The 17,456-nt window shown below is 42.7% G+C and overlaps 1 protein-coding gene across 1 annotated transcript; it reads left to right on the top strand.

The window, feature by feature from the left end:
* Positions 1-16,161: 16,161 nt before the first annotated feature.
* Positions 16,162-17,122, top strand: LOC137835321 (protein NDR1). The gene has a single exon (XM_068643788.1). The coding sequence runs from the start codon at positions 16,394-16,396 to the stop codon at positions 17,048-17,050; it is 657 nt and encodes a 218-aa protein (XP_068499889.1). The 5' UTR covers positions 16,162-16,393; the 3' UTR covers positions 17,051-17,122.
* Positions 17,123-17,456: the final 334 nt, after the last annotated feature.

The raw sequence follows: 17,456 nt of genomic DNA, 5'->3' as shown, positions 1-17,456 counted from the left end.
ATACGAACACACTTGGTAAATGTAATAATTCACCATGTCATGTCCAAGTTATAAAGCATTGTTGAAACTCGTCACATAGAAGGTGCTCCCTAATTTTGTTAACATTCAATCTCCACATGTTCAAACAATTAAATGACATTGAAACCTTACTCCATCACCACTACTTTTGGCATTACGTTACGCAAATATTATAAATTCTTTACTCCTCTTTCGTACTCATCACTTATGTGGTATAAATTAATTCAATCTTAATCCATATGTATTGATCCTGCCGACAACTCGAGCGTGGAGGAATCGCTTACGCGACTGTGTTATCTGCAATATCACCCTCAGAACCTTCTCTAGGATCTCCAAACGCGACCTGCAAAACACACAGACGGCGCCTCTAGCGGCCGTTTGCACTCCGACGATCAAGTTAGGTCACAGAACCACCAATAATCAAAACTGTGTAGTAATGTGTGTAAAAAACTGTGTGTGTGTGTATTTCTCTCTGATTCTCCTTTTATCCCTCCTCCTGTATCTGCGCCTAACAGAATTCTGTTATGCCTCTCTGGCATGTGTCAGGATCCTGTTGCGCTTTTCTGTGGCAACGTACCTCCAGAATCAGTAAAACGTGAGTGTCTGCGCGTGTTTGCGCTTGTCTGTACCTTTAACGGTACGGAGTGCACCTTTGTCTGGACCGCGCCCCTCTCAGATGATGACACGTGGAGGCATGCAGCTAACCACACACGTGCCTCTACGTGAGGGGCTCTAGCGCTTCTCTCTGTGTGCCTAAGTTATTCCCTTGCGGAGTAACTTAGCGCATTCCTTTTATCTGGGTAAATCGCATACTCTCAGGAGAACGCCAGGTGTGGCTGGTCTAGGCTCACTCACCAAGCATTGCTCTCTGGCGTTGACGATTTCCCCTTCACGATGTCATGCACGTAATGGGTAGAGGGAGTAACCAATCACTGACCGGTTTGCTAGCTCCCTCAGGCCACTTTCATGCACGATTCTCTGAGATATGTTCATGCGAGGTCCATGCGTAACGCTCTCGCTGGGAACCTCAGTCCCAGCTTAACTGCGTGTAACATGAAACCCTGATGACCATGCACTCGATGACTGATCGGTGCCCTATTGCTTCTCGCGTTCTCCCCCAGGTGTTCACCTGGGAACTGATCTGTCGGTGACCGCTTGGTTACTGACCACCGATCACCGTTCTGGGTGATCTGTCCCCTGACTTCTCTGCCGACTGACCACCGATCACCGTTCTAGGTGATCTGCTCCCTGATCTCTCTGTCACCCGGTCCACGTGTCACCCCACGAGTGGCCCACGTGATCATCTTCTGCTGACGTCTTCAACTACCGATGACCGACCGGATCACAAGCCCCTCAGTCTCGAGCTGTGAACTCGTTCTCAGCGAAGAGACTAAGTGATCGCGCCCTCGGTCCACGTGGCAAGTGGGGCCACATCACGTGCCACCTCACGTGCTGCCCTTTAACGTTACGACTACCTCCCTTAATCTCGCGACACGTGGGCGCATCAACGGTCAGCGTGGAGTGTCGCTAGCACTTCCCCTCTTTTCAAATAGGCGCGCGCCTTTACTGTTTCTTCATCCTCTTCAATCAACTCCCAGACTCTCTGCGAATCCCCTCTCTGCGCTTCCACCTTTCTTCCAGCTTTCTACCTTCGGAACTTTTGCGATCATTCAAAGGTATGATTTTTCTTCTTTCTTGGTCCATTCAGGTTCTTTTCATCGATTGCATTTGTCCCTTTCATCATCATGCATCCATCTTCTCCGTTTTCCCTCTTCTCGACCCACGCTAGGGGTTTCGCATTCTTCACTCCGCTCTCTGCTTCTCCCTCTTCCTCTTCCCACCTGGACCTTTCTTTCTTCTTCCCCTCCTCTGTTTTTCACTGAACTATTCATCATTCCCTCACCTTCCATTCATTCTGACTTTTCACTTTTCCTCCACTGCAACTATCTATCAATGGCTCGCTTGAAACAAACCGCTCGAATCATCGCCTCGTCTTCTGGTGCACAGCCTTCCGCAAGTGCTCCAGCTCCACCACCACCTGTTGCAACCTCCTACCACGACAACGCCAGGGTCTATGACTGGGCTCCCCTGGCGTTGCTCGCCGAAACCTCTACCTTATTGCCGCAGGGGCACCTAAAATCCCTCCTGAGCAGCGACCCGGATGAGCCCTCTTGCGCCATCGATCGGGAAAATGACTTCAACATCCGCGTCTGCATTCCTCCTCGGGGGATGCCCATCTGCGCGGACGATAGGGCCACCAATGGGGTGCCCTTCACCTTCATCTACTCCGCCATCTTCAAGAGGTTGAAGTTGCGCCTGCCCTTCACCTTTTTCGAGAAGGAGCTGATGATGGAGCTGAACGTCGCACCCTGCCAACTCCATCCAAATGCCTGGGCTTTCATCCGGGCATTTGAGATTCTCTGCAATTACTTCGGGCTTAACGCCTCCGTGGACGTGTTTCTCTATTTCTTCGAAGCGAAGAACCCTGGGGACAGGTCCTGGGTTAGTCTGAATGGGGTTGCTGGACGGGTGCTCTTGGGCCTGTATCAGCAATCCTTCAAAGATTGGAAAGGCAGGTTCTACATGATATCTGCCACCCCACAAAGTCCAACATTGCTCGAGGGGTACCCCCTCTACTGGGTTCCTAGGGTCGAGTTCAAGAAACCCCGGGATCTCGAAGCCATGGCCCCCCATGAGCGCGAGCTATGTGGGCTGTTCCTGGGGGCCAAGTACAACTCTGCGCTTCTCATCAAACATGAGTTTGATGTGTTGGCCTTGAAAAAATACATAGGTAGGCTCTTCTTCTTTCACCTCTTAGGATACTTGCACATTCTCATGCATGCTTGCACACATTTTGACTCACTTGCATAACTATGCCATCTAACTCTTCTTTTTCCCTTCGATGTAGATACGATGTCAGGGAAGGACAGGAGGAAAGCTTTGCTGGAGCTTGCCAGACTCCAGGGGGCCAAAGGGACTGGCTCCTCTTCTTCCACCACCGAGCCTATCGCAGCCCCTCCTCTCTCGGTCGCGCCAGCTGAAGGCCCCGAGCCAGGAAGGAAAAGAAGGAAGCTGGTGAAGGCCTTTCCTTCATCTGCTGCTGCTGCTCTTGCCCCTTCAACTGAAGAGGAGAGCTCTGGCTCTCCTCTCGTTCACCGCAAGAGGAAGCTTCCAGCTGTTGGGGGGGCCTCATCTCTTCAGCCTGGGGAGATTGAGGTAGTGGAGGTAGAGGAAGGTTCACCCTCGCCCCCCTCTATTCAACCTGCCCCAGTGCCTACGTGCTTTCCCTCTCCCCAACAACTGCCATCCCCAACTCCCCGATCGCCTTCTCCTTCCCCAGTATGCCAACCACTTGGTCAATCCACTCCACCTGCTGGGGGCGATTCTGCTCGCTCGGGGGATCTCCCGGGACCTTTCGTGTCGCCACCACCACTGCCAACCTCCGCCGCCACCGCTGAAGGTGGGGGGGCCAGCTCTCGACCAAGCGGCTCTGGAGCAACCAATGAGAACTTCAGCCGAGTCATCGCTCTGGTTCGATAGCTCATTCGCAGCCGGGAGCTCATCGAGTGGAACGGGGAGGAGGTGGACATGCACCTGGCGAAGCAGATAGTGCTCTCCCTGGAGTTCTCCACCCAGCACCGCAAACAGCTAATCATGGAGAAAAGGATCAAGGAGCTTGAGCATGACAAGGAGTCACTGCAAAGTGACTTTGAGGCTGCCAAAGGATCCGTAGAGCTGATGAGGGGTATGGTGGAGAAAGCCAGGGAAGAGTACCTAGCGCAGGTCCAAGAGACCATCAAGACTGAGATCTTGATGGGGCAAGCCATCAATGCCTTGGACTGCGAGCTGCGGGGCAAGGTGACCCACCTGGAGGCCGAGACTTCCTCCTTACGCAAACTGAACTCACAACTGGCGGGGGATCTCGAGTCTGCCAGGGAAACGGCCACTACTGGGGAGAAGAAGCTTGAGGAGATGGTGAGCAAGCTGTCTGAGGCAAAGGGCCAATTGGAAGAAGCTGCTTCTTCCATTGCTTCCCTTACCGCCGAGAAGAATGCTGCAGAGGCCTCCAAGCAAAAAAGCTCGAAGTGGAGAAAGCTGACCTTATGGGCGTGGGCGCTGAAGCCCTGGCCGATGGGTTCGAGCTGGCCCTCGAGCAGATCAAATGCGTTCTTCCGGATCTGGACCTCTCCCAGTTCAGCATCTATCACGAAGTGGTAGATGGAAAACTCATCCCTCCTCCTTGAGCTCTTCCTCTTTTTGTAATTTTACACCTTTGCACCATTTATTGCACTTGGAACTTGTATAAACTTTGTTGCGTAATATATATTAGTTTCAGCCGCATACCCTTCTCTTCGCGTACGACTAACTGTTAACTAACTTAGGTTTAGCGCGATCTTGCACTCTTTGATCTTGGCCTCTACTTGATCGCGACTAGCTACTCCCTTAGCTTTGTATTTAACAGTTCTTGTGCATAGCTTTGTACTGGACGACTGACTAAGCGTAATCTGTCTGCCTCAGCTCGTTGTGTAAGAATTTGTTTGGAAAAGTTTCCTCCGACAAGGCAAGACTGATCAGTCATCGTTCTTCAGGCAGCGTACCCACCAACAACTCATCAGTCATCATTCTTCGGGCAGCGTACCCACTGACAACTCATCAGTCATCGTTCTTCATACTTCACCTTGCTTCTTTGTCGCTCTAGCGCCAAGTGCATAGAGGACATCGATCGTCAGAGGTGATACCTTGTTTGACGAAATTTGCTCAACTGCGTGAACTCAGCAATACTGGAACTTGACCCTCCATGTACCGCTTTTAACTCGAGCAAATTGTTTAACCTTATAACAAACTTGGCAAACTGTTAACTCAAAGTAAACTTGAGCAACTATCAACTCTTCGGCGATGACGTACAATAAACTTGTGAACTTAAGGAACCAAATCTTAACAGGAAATCACTTACTAGGCAGCAGGTTCTGACTCAAACTAGTATTAAAATACAGTTTACCTGATCTACCAAGTGAAATCCCTCCTACTTCTGCCATTGCCTGGAACTCTTCGGATCTGGTACTCGCCGCACAACCCCTTCACTGTCTCAACTTTCACGTCATAGGGTTCTGGCGATGTTGCCTTTCTTCTTTTCATGACCTGATCATTGTTCCCTCATCTGGGGGTAGAGGCGCCTTCCGGATCCTCCTCTACCTCCCTGAGTTTCGGACCAATAATCTGGTCTTACTGGGTCAGTATTGACGTTTCACTCAATAGGGAAAAGCATTTTCTTTCCCTTCCCACCACTTGAGGTCACAAACACCCCTGACCTTTCAGCTCATCTTGCCTGAACTCACTCTAAAGTGAGAAGGACTTTTTCTTGCCTGAACTCACTTTAAGGCGAGAAGGACTTTCTATGGTGCCTCAACTTGCCCAGGGTGTACATCTCCACCCCCCTGGATGCACTGAGGACTTTTAATCTTGCCTCTATCTGCTGGTGTAGAGAGGTCCTTTAATCTGTTCTTGCCTGCACTCGCACAAAGTCGAGGAGGACTTTATCTGGTGCCTCCACTTTGCCTAGGGGTTAAATCTCCTCTTCCCCGGACGCACTGGGGACTTTTTAATCTGTTCTCGCCTGCACTCGCACAAAGTCGAGGAGGACTTTTATCTCTCTCTCGCCTCAAGACGCGCGAGGGCGTTGAGGTCTTTAATCGTTGCTGGTGCCTCCGATCGCCGAAAGACGATGAGGACTTTAAAACTTTAACTGTGCCGCCGATCGTCGAAAAGCGATGGGGACTTTAAAACTTTAACTGTGCCGCCGATCGCCGAAAAGCGATGGGGACTTTAAAACTTTTAACTGAGAGCATGCAATACGATTTTACTGTTGCCCTAGATCACATATGAGTAATAAGGCCTTTTTCCTAAAACTCTCGAAACCATAAGCATGCAAACATAGAAGCTTTAAACTTTGAAAAACTCTTCTTTATTGGGTGGCCTCATTAAAAACCCTCCTTAGGGAAAAAAGAGTGCCCCCTTGAAATTGTTTTAACAGAAACTATTCGAATCTCTTCATATTCGTCTTTACTTACAAGGCTTTAACTGTAATACGACTTGAGATGTGTTGCGTTCCAAGTGCAAGGAATCACCCCTCCTTCTAACGTCTCCAAACGGTAGGCGCCATTCCCGAGCGCCTCGGTTATTCTGAATGGTCCCGTCCATTTGGGCGACAACTTGTTCTGCATCTCATACTGATGGGCCTTCCTCATCACCAGATCGCCGCTTCTAAACTGCCTTGACGTTACCTTAGAGTTGTACCTTCGCTCAACTCTTCTCTTTACCGCTTCGGCTTTCACTCTCGCCTCCTCCCTGACCTCATCCAGCAAATCCAGGTTCATTCTTCTTTCTTCGTTCGAGTTTTCCGCCACGAAGTTCTGGAATCTCGGCGAGCTTTCCTGGATTTCGACTGGAATCATCGCATCACATCCATAAACCAAACTAAAGGGGGTCTCGTGGGTTCCTGACTGCTCTGTGGTATGGTATGCCCAAACTATGCGGGGTACCTCTTCAGCCCACGATCCTTTAGCTTTCTCTAATCTTCTCTTTAAACCTCTCAGCAACACTTGATTGGCAGACTCCACTTGGCCATTCGTTTGTGGGTGCTCGACAGATGCAAACACCTGTTGTATCCCCACCTTTTCACACAGCTTTTTCAAGAGGTGACTTGCAAATTGAGTCCCATTGTCTGACACCAGGCGTTTAGGCACACCAAACCGGCACACTATGTTCCTCCATACAAAGCTCTCAATCTTGTGTGCGGTGATCTGGGCCACTGGCTCCGCTTCGATCCACTTGGTGAAGTATTCAATCGCCACCACCAAGTACTTCATCTGCCTGATCGCCAATGGGAAGGGTCCCAGAATGTCAATTCCCCAAGTATGGAACGGCCAGGGGTTGTAAATCGACTTCAGCTCTTCTGGGGGTGCCTTGTGCCAATCGGCGTGCTGCTGGCATTGCTTGCAACGCTGGGCATATCTTTTGCAATCTTCTCTCATCGTGGGCCAGTAATAGCCTGCACGGATAGTCCTTGTCGCCAGCGATCGACCTCCAATGTGGCTCCCGCAAATTCCCTCATGGAGCTCAGCCATAATCCTCGTGCACTTTTCTCCGTGTATGCATACAAGAAGGGGGTGCGTGAATCCAAACCTGTACAGCTCGCCGTCAATAAGGATAAACTTGCTGGAGCTCTTCTTTATTTTTCTGGCCTCAGCTGGGTCCACTGGAAGCACACCATCCACTAAATAACGTTGGTAAGGCGTTATCCACGTGTCTGGCTCGTGGACAACGCAAATCTGCATCGATCTTGCCCCTTCTTCTGCTGGGCGCGCTCTGACCCTCGGCGCCCTCAGAGTTTCCTGCATTAGGGACCTATGACTCCTCGCCGGTCTTCCCATTGATCTACAAACATGGAGAACTTGGTGGTCTGCCACGAATGCTCGAGGCGCTTTCAAAGTTTCTTGGATGACAGTCCTCTGCCTACCCCCCTTGCCCGAACTGGCGAGCTTGGCTAGCAAGTCAGCTCGGGCATTCTGTTCTCTTGGCACGTGCACCACTTCTAACGAAGCGAAAGATCTTCTTAGCTCCTGCACGTACTCCAAGTAGGCTGCCATCTACGGGTCCTTGGCTTGGAACTCGCCAGTTACTTGTCCCGTGACCAATAGCGAGTCGCTCTTGGCCATCAGCACTCTCGCCCCTATTTCCTTAGCCAGCAAGACTCCAGCGATCAAGGCCTCATATTCTGCTTGGTTGTTGCTTGCTTTGAAAGCGAACCTCAATGACTGCTCTATCAACACTCCGTTGGGCCCTTCCAAGATGACCCCAGCCCCGCTGCCCAGCTGGTTGGACGACCCATCAACAAAGAGTACCCAGCGAAAGTCACCCTCGGCGCTTTGTGCTACCTCGGAGGACAACTCGACCACGAAATCGGCGAAGACTTGCCCTTTGATCGATCCCCGGAGTTCATACTTGATGTTGAACTCCGAAAGCTCGACCGCCCACTTCACCATCCTTCTAGCAACATCGGGCTTCTTCAAAACCTTCTGGATCGGCAGATCAGTCATCACCAGTACCGTGAAGCTCTGGAAGTAGTGGCGCAATCTCCTCGCTGAGAATACAACCGCTAATGCTGCCTTTTCTAGGGCCTGGTACCTTACCTCCGGGCCTTGCAGCACCTTGCTAACGAAATATATAGGCCTCTGGGTCTGGTCCTGATCCTGCACTAGCACTGCGCTGATCACCCTCACAGTTATGGCAAAGTACAGCCTGAGGGGTGTTATGTCTTGGAGCTTGCACAGAACTGGAGGGCTCGCCAAATATTCCTTGAGCTTTACGAAGGCCTCCTCACACTCCTTTGTCCAAACAAACCTGTTGTTTCTCTTCAAACATTAGAAGTATGGGTGGCCCTTCTCTCCGCTCGCCGATACGAATCGGGACAGGGCGGCCATCCGCCTCGTGAGTTGCTGCACCTCCTTCACATTGGCGGGGCTCCTCATTGCCAAAATGGCGGCGCACTTCTCGGGGTTAGCCTCAATTCCCCTCTCTGACAGAAGAAACCCCAGAAATTTCCCTGCTTCTACACCAAAAACGCATTTTTCAGGATTCAGTTTTAGCTTGTACCTGGCTATTGTGGTGAACAACTCTTCCAAGTCTGCGACGTGCTTGTCTTTCTCCAGGGACGTCACGACCATGTTGTCGACGTATGCCTGCACATTCCTTCCGAGCATGGGCGCGAGCACCTTGTCCATCAGCCTTTGGTACGTGGCCCCTGCATTCTTCAACCCGAAGGGCATCACCCTGTAGCAATAACATGACCTCTCCGTCATGAAGGCGGTCTTCTCTTCGTCCATGGGGTGCATTTTGATTTGGTTGTATCCCGAGAAGGCATCCAGGAAACTGAGCAGCTTACACCCTGATGCACTGTCTACTAGGGCGTCAATGCTTGGCAAGGGGTAAGAGTCCTTCGGGCAGGCCTTGTTCAAGTCTGTAAAGTCAACGCACATCCACCATTTCCCGCTGCTCTTCTTGACTAGGACGACGTTAGCGAGCCATTCTGGATATTGGATTTCCCTGATGTGGCCCGCCGCAAGTAGTTTCCGTGTCTCTTCCTTGATCGCCTGTCTCTTCTCCTCATTGAATTTTCTTCTTCTTTGGCGGATGGGCCTGACTTGGGGGTCCATTGCCAAACGATGGCACAAGAAATCGGGATCGATTCCCGGCATATCTGAAGCAGCCCACGCAAACGCATCCAAGTGCCTACTAATTACTTCGGCGATCTGGTCTCGCATCTTGCTATCCAGGGTTCTTCCCAACTTAAACACCTTACCACTGATCTCCTTCTCGAGCCATTTCTCTACCGGCTGAGGTTTCCTCTCGCTGGCGATCAGCGCCCTCGCGATACCGGTTTCTCTGGCGGTCTCTGAGCAGTTTCTCTCCGATCTCGCCTCTACATTCCCCATCGGCACATCGTCCTCGGTGACCACCTCTAACGCCGCATCCGGAGCTCGTCGGTGTTCGCGCTCCGGCTCCACGCCAGGGGGAGGCGTTGTGGTTACGTGGCACACGGACCTCTTGTTCTTAAGGCTATTTTCATAACACTTCTTTGCCTCCTTCTGGTCGAAGCAAATAGTGATGATCATACCCTCCATAGACGGCAGCTTGACCTTCATGTGCCTTGTCGAAGGCACAGCTCCTGTCCTGTTGAGCGTTGGCCTCCCCAGCAGTATGTTGTATGCTGATGGGGCGTTCACGACAAGGTACCTGACCTTCTCCGTTCGTGAGGCCAAACCGTCAGTGAAGGTTGTCCTCAGCTCGATATACCCCCTCACTTCCACTTGGTCGCCGGCGAAACCGTACAAGCAGCCCCCATATGGTCTTAGCTGATCAGGGGACAGCTGCAACTTCTCAAAGGTTGGCCAAAACATCACGTCTGCTGAGCTTCCTTGGTCGACCAGCACCCGGTGGACGGTCCTTCCCGCCGTGACAAGCGAGATCACAATAGGGTCGTTGTCGTGAGGCACCACGTCCCTGCGATCCTCCTTGGTGAACGTGATGTCCACGTCGGGCGAGTGATATTCAAAGACTTCTACTGACATTATCGACCTCGCATACCTCTTTCGTTGCGACGCTGTGCACCCCCCGCCGGAGAATCCACCAGCTATGGTGTGGATCTCGCCGTGGATAGGCACCTCGTGCTGTTGCCCCCCGCTGCTTGCTGGTTGAGACCCTGATGCTTGGTCCGCTTGCTTCTCTAGCAAGTAATCCTTCAGAAAACCACATTTGACCAGCTCGGCGAGCTGGTGCCCCAGAGCCAAACACGAATTGATAGAGTGGCGAAAACTCTTGTGGAACTCGCACCATGCGTCTGGCTTAAAGTATTGGGAAACTATTGGAAGTAATGAGTGTTTGAAAACTGTCAGAAGTAACGGGGGTTCAAAACCGCTTGAAATAACGGAGGTTTCAAAATCGCCGGAAGTAATGGGGGTTTAAAGTTGCTGAAAGTAATGGGGGTTTAAAAAATCACCAAAAATTAATTATTATTCCATGGGTTAGTAAAATCGCCGGTAATCCATTAGCGACGCTAAATCTTCCAGGGGAAAAACAAATCACGGGTAACACACTTAGTGGGGGGAGGGGGGGTTAAAACCGTCGAAAATACTAAATATAACCCCGTTAAAATCATTTTTCTTGTAGTGGATGATTTATATATTGTTAGAGTGAAACAATTTAATAAGTAATTTTAGGATTTATAATGAATATTATTTTAGTTAATATTATTTTAGTTAATATTATTTTAATTATATAATTAAGATTATTAAAATTTAATACTTGATCCTGCCGATAACTCAAGCGTGGAGGAATTGCCTTGTCGCTTCCTTACCCCGCCTTTGGCAACTGTGCTATCTGCAAGAGTGCTCTTGGAACCTTCTCTGGGAACTTCAAATGCAACCTGCAAAACACACAGACGGCGCCTCTAGCGGCCGTTTGCACTCCAACGCTCAAGTTAGATCGCAGAATCACTAACAAAAATAATCTCTCTGTATTACTCTCTGATTCTCTTTTTATTCCCCTCTGTGTCTGTGCCTAACAGAATTTTGTTACGCTGTTCTCTGCGTGTGTCAGAATTCTGTTATGCTTTTGTACGAAAACGTACCACAGTCAGGGTCGTGAGTGTCTGGGTTTCTGTCTGTACCTTTCCCGACACGGAGTGCACCTTTATCTGGGCCGCGCCCCTCTCAGACAATGACACGTGGAGGCATGCAACTCACATCTAACCGTACACGTGCCACCACCTGAAGGGCTCTAGCGCATCTCTTTGTGCGCCTAAGTTATTCCCTTGCGGAGTAACTTAGCGCGTTTCTTCCATCTGGGTGAATCGCACATTCCCAGGAGAACGCCAGGTGTGGCTGGACTAGGCACACTCACCAAGCATTGCTCTCTGCATACGCGATTTCCCCTCCACGACGTCATTCACGTAATGGGTTGAGGAAGTCACCAATCACTGACTGGTCTACTAACTCCCTCAGGCCACTCTCGTGCACAATTATACCGGCGAGGAGCTCTTCTTTCTCTGAGGTATGATCACGCGAGGTCCATGCGTAACGCTCTCGCTGGGAATCTCAGTCCCAGTTTAACTGCGTGTAACACGAAACCCCGATGACCATGCACCCGATGACTGATCGGTGCTCTATTGCTTCTCGCGTTCTCCCCCGAGTGTTTATCTTGGAACTGATCTGCCGGTGGCCACTCGGGCACTGACCACCGATCACCATGCAGGGTGATCTCCTCCCTGATTTCTCTGCCACCTGATCCACGCGTCACCCCGCGAGTGGTCCACGTGGTTATCTGCTGCTGACGTCATCGACTACCGATGACCGACCGGATCATCTGGGTATTACAAAACTTAAGGTTCAGAAGTACAAAACTCAATCATATTCCATACAATTGAGATGATCCAAAGCTTTTGAAATCTTGAAAACTGTTTTGATAAAATCTTTTTCTTAGTTAATGCTAAGGAGCGTTAAACAACCTTTATATAACCTCAATTAATTGGTCAAAGCAGATAAATCAAAAACCAAAAGCAATTGGAATCATTTAAAACAGTTCAAACCACTTACACAATTTTGTTAAGGTTTTCACAAAAAAACAACTAGATGATTTATCGAAACAACCAATTGAATTTGTTTGACAACAAAGACAAAACAAAGCTAAGTTTTTCCAAACCATTTTAAAAACCATGAAGTGTCGAACAACAGGTTGACTTGACATTTCAACAGGTGGAAATTTCACACCCTTTTAGAAAATCTATCTTTTCAAAAGAATTAAGATTCAAAATGAACTTAGATCATCTTAAGGAGTGAATTAACAAGTTAAAAACTACAAGACACCACACACACACCCAACAACAAGGTCTTCAAGTTTTCCTCATGGATTTAGAGACATCAAAGCATCTTGTTCAACAATAATAAACTTTCCTTGATTCTTTCTCTTACTTGTAAATATAAGTTTTGGATATTGGATGAGATGTTAGTATCTGATAGGACAAACTTAATACGAGTCTTTTGGAAGACATAAGTCAATATTCCAGTTGTTAAATATCCTTGATGGTATAGATCTGTGTATTTTCTATATTGATGTTGTATGATTGGTATTTAAAGGAGATTGAATCACTGTAATTTACTCTTGCATGTTTTGTGTTTTTTTTTTGTGAATTGCGATGATTGTACTATCTAAACAAGTAGATAAGTTGGAACATCTGGAAGACCATAAATACTTTATTAGACTTCTCTTCTGGTAAACATCTTGTATTTATCTAAATATTATATAATATTTAGATAAATACATGAATATTTAGATAAATACAAGATGTTTACCAGAAAAGAAGTTTAATAAAATATTTACTCTTACATATTTTATTTTTTCTTTTAATTGTAATGATTATACTATGTAAACAAGTGGATAAGATGTTGATGTTGCAACATCTAAAAGACCATAAATATTTTATTAGACTTCTCATCTAGTAAAGATCTTGTATTTATATTTATATATATATATATTGACTTACTTGTATAAACCATTGGTTTCACAGAATAGTTGATAAATATTTGGGGTATTACAATCGTATATATATGAAAAAAAAATCAACTTTCTGTCATAAAATTTTATTAATATTTTAATTGATTATTCCATTTAATTGTAAATATTATTTATGTTATAACTTATTGGTGCCAATAATCTTAAAACTATCCTTATTAGTAATAATTATATATTTTTTAAAACATACAAAAACTGGTAAATAACTGGTTCAGTAAAATAATATATGTTATTTATTAACATATTTTGTTTTTAGTATAATAAAAAATCTACAATCTTAATACAATAATTTTGATTTTGTTAGTTTTGTTTAAAATCTGTTAATAACTACTGTAATTATCACGTATTTGATCTTTAGTATTTGTGTTTATTAAAGATTAAATGAAAGATTAATGTTAATATGCAACGAATCTTGAAAGAACTGTAAGACTTTTAAATTTACAAAGCAAAAAGTAAAGGATAAATGATCTCCTTTAAAGTTAATTTTATATTAACAGTGATCCCCTTAATAAATACATGTTACAATTACTAAATACTAAACAGATGTTCAAAAATTCTCTCAACTATTAACTGAATTCAAACAAAATTAACAGAATTATAGTTTTTATACTAAATTTATAATTTTTTTCTTATTATATTAAAAACAAAACATAGTAATATTTATTGTATTAAACATAATTTTTATAAAAAAAATTTGAATGTTTCTCATAAATTTTGGAGCTCTCCATCTAGAATGATTTTTTTAAACTATATTATGGATTAAAAAATTATTCTAAATTACATATAATTAACCAATAATATATTTAATTATATAATTTAGAACTATATTTTAAATTATAAATTATGCAATTTAAAATATAGTTATAAGTTACAGAATTTGAATGTAAATATAGATTACGAAATCTAAAATATATTTTTCTATTAAAAAATTAAAACATAGTTTTAGATTATATAATTTAGAATATAAATTTAAATTATAAAATTATAATTTGATATCATGAGAATATACTTTTTTAAATTATAAAAGTAGAATATAATTTTAACTATAATTTTAGATTACATAATTTAAAATATAATATTAAATTGACTAATCTAAATTACGATATTCAAAATAGAATTTCATTGAAGAAAATAAAAAATATAGTTATGAATTGTTAAATTCGTAAAAGGCTTTCAAAAAATTATGTAATCTAAAATATTTTATATTGTTGGGTTTAAGATTTGATTATAAATTGTTTCATCTAAAATATTAGTTAAATAAGTTATAATTATATTCTAAATTATAAATTTTAAAATTATATTTTCAATAACCTAATTTTAGATTAAATGATTAAAGAAAAGCTACTTATCAGGGGTATATGTGCTCCCTTTTTATATCATGGAAGCAGGAATGGCAATAGATAAGAGTTTGACTATTCTATTTCTATGTCTTAACTAAAAATTCATCTTTATTCTCATATTTATATCTAATCGGTATGAACATATTTAATAAATATGAATTTTTTTGTTTTATTTCCATTTTTATCTGAGAACATGAATATTTGTATTCACCTTTCATGTTTCAGAAATTAATTAAATAGTTTTATAAAAAATAAAAATTACAATAAAAAAATTAGTATCATCAAATATTTAAGATCAAAATGATAATCTTTTCTTTGTTCGAATGTTAAATATTAAGAAAAAGATTATAATTATATAAACATGAAAATATCAGATAATAATTAAATAAATATCAAACAACTAAAAAATAATAAAAATATGATTTATAAATAAGTTATAAAATTAAAAATTAAAAAGAAATCAATATAATGTTTTAAATTATCTAATAAAGTAAATATATTTTAGTAATTTAAAATGTATAAGATCGAAGACGTGTATCTGGAATATGATGAATTCAATTAGAATTAGAATATTTTAACAATCCTAAAAATATACACCATTTCACAACTAATTTTAATAATATAATAATATATTAAATTTTAAATTAAAAAATAAAATAAATATAATTAAAATATAGTTATTTTTTAATGTTCTTTTTCTTTAATGCTTTGTTTGGATTAGAGAGTGAAAATGAGGGAGTGGATTTGAGATGATTTGAAGAGAAAGTATAAAGAAAGTTAGGATGTTAGGATTAAGATAAAGAGTGGGGAAAGTGTGAGGAAAGTTTATGAATGATGTAATGGGTGTGATTGAAATTGTGTTTTTTTTAATTAATAAAAATGTAACTTTACATATTTGTCCTTTTATTTAAAAATTGTTAAAAAATTTATTTATTTATAAATTATACTTATTTTAATTAAAATATTTATAATTATAAATATTTAATAAAAACTCATTTTTATATTAAATAAAATTATTTTTATCTTTATTTTTTGTAATTAATAATTTTTATATAAATTTATTTCTTTGTTCTTAAAAATATATTTATTATTATTATTTATATTTATAATTTATTATATATATAATATAATTAATTATGTTATTTTATAATAATATTTTTTAATTTTAATTATGTTTTTATATTTAAATTATAATTCTACTTAAATAAAAATAAAATAACTTGAGTTTAAAATAAAAAGGATAGAAAAGTAATTTACAATTAATTAATTAAAGAAATATAAATATATAGAACTTTCTTCACAAATTTGCAAAGAAAGTGTAGAGGGTAAAAACTTTTTCATTTTTGTGTTTTAATATATTTTATTACTTGATTTTCGCATTTTCTCTGTGAACAGTAGCCTTTCTCCGCTCAAAAACAAACGGACACTCGTTCATTTATCATCGGTACAGAGAGAGGTAAGAAATAAAAACTTTGAACGCGTCCTTCCGTACAACTTGCTTTATGTTTTTCTTGTTTTGTTTTATTATTATTGTATCATACTCTCACTTAAAAGGATTCTTTTCTATTTATTTTTCAAGCTTTAACTCACTGGTTAAGATTCAAATAAAATAAACTAATATAGGTTGATATATTGCTAATTATTTAGTTTTAAGTGAGATAAATATAAAGTTTGTGCTTAAACATGTTCAATTTTTCTTTTTTTTTCCATTTCTTTTTCTTCGTGTGTGAGAAAGCATAGGAGAAACGAGTTCATGAAAATTTCGTATGTAATGGTGGTAGAAGGATCTAAGAAGACTCGTTGGAAACTTCCCAACAGCGCTTGCAAACTATAAATAAAACCAACACCTTAACTCCGTCCAACACATTATAGCAGAAAACAGCACCTAAACGACAATCCGGCCACCGTAGATGGCGGCGGCGCAGGAGAGCTGCTGCATACGCTGCACCACCTTCCTTATAACATTAGGTCTAACGGCGCTGTTTCTGTGGCTGAGTATGAGTGTGGACGAACCCCACCTCTACCTTGACAAAATTTACGTTCCTGCCCTCAACAAAACCCTAAATTCCTCCCCTGTAAACACCACCATCCTCTTCACCCTCAAGCTTGTCAACGGCAACAAGGACTCCGGAATCAAATACGACGACGTTCACCTCGCTTTCAAGATCTTCGTCAGCGTCAACACCACGCGCCCCCTCGGGAACGCCACCGTGGAGCGCTTCTACCAGGGCCACGACAAGAAAGCCTTTAAGCCTGGCTCCCTCAACGGCGGCGTTAACCTCACCGAGGCAGTTGCCGAGAAGGTGGTGTACCGCGTGGACTTCACTACGGCGGTGAAGTACAAGATTGTTTGGTGGTACACGAAACGGCATCGTTTGTGGGGAGGGGCAAATGTGGAAATGAACAATTCCGGGTTGAAAGTGTACAGAAAACCCGTCAGACTCGGCGGTAAAAACCCGGAGGTGATCCCGTCCGGCACACCCGAATTCCGTGGATGCCATCGTGCACTTGTCAGTTTTTGTGTGGCTGCTTTTGTTCTTCTGCTTAATTTTGATGGATTTAGTTGACTTTTTCATTATTCATTTTTGTGTGTATTATTTTATTATATTTTATTTAATTATTAGTTTTTCTTTTATAAATGATTGGCCGCAAGATATTTTCTATTTTGTAATATGTATTGTTTATTTTATTTTCTTTAGCTTCAGTTAAAAATGAAAATTGGATTTGAATGTAATGGGTAAAAAAAATGTCTTGGTCAGATTAGAAGCATTAGATGGTCGGCAACTTGTAAAGTGGATAAAAGAGCTAATTGTATCGGAAGGGATCAAAATGTTATACATCCGAGAAATTAAATTATCTAATATAAGCAAACTCATAACTCATATATGTGGGGTTCAATAATATTGATTTTATACATAGTAGGCATGTCGTGGTTTTAATTGGAAATTTCTTAAATAAGATTATATGTGTTGT

The sequence above is a fragment of the Phaseolus vulgaris genome, chromosome 5 (genome assembly GCF_051622355.1).
Source record: "Phaseolus vulgaris cultivar YP4 chromosome 5, ASM5162235v1, whole genome shotgun sequence".
Lineage (NCBI taxonomy): Eukaryota > Viridiplantae > Streptophyta > Magnoliopsida > Fabales > Fabaceae > Phaseolus > Phaseolus vulgaris.
Note: the sequence above shows the minus strand (reverse complement) of the source record. Positions and strands in the feature narration are given on the sequence as shown.

Coding starts and splice junctions, on each gene's coding strand:
- LOC137835321 (XM_068643788.1), top strand. CDS start 16,394: ATGGCGGCGGCGCAGGAGAGCTGCTGCATACGCTGCACCACCTTCCTT.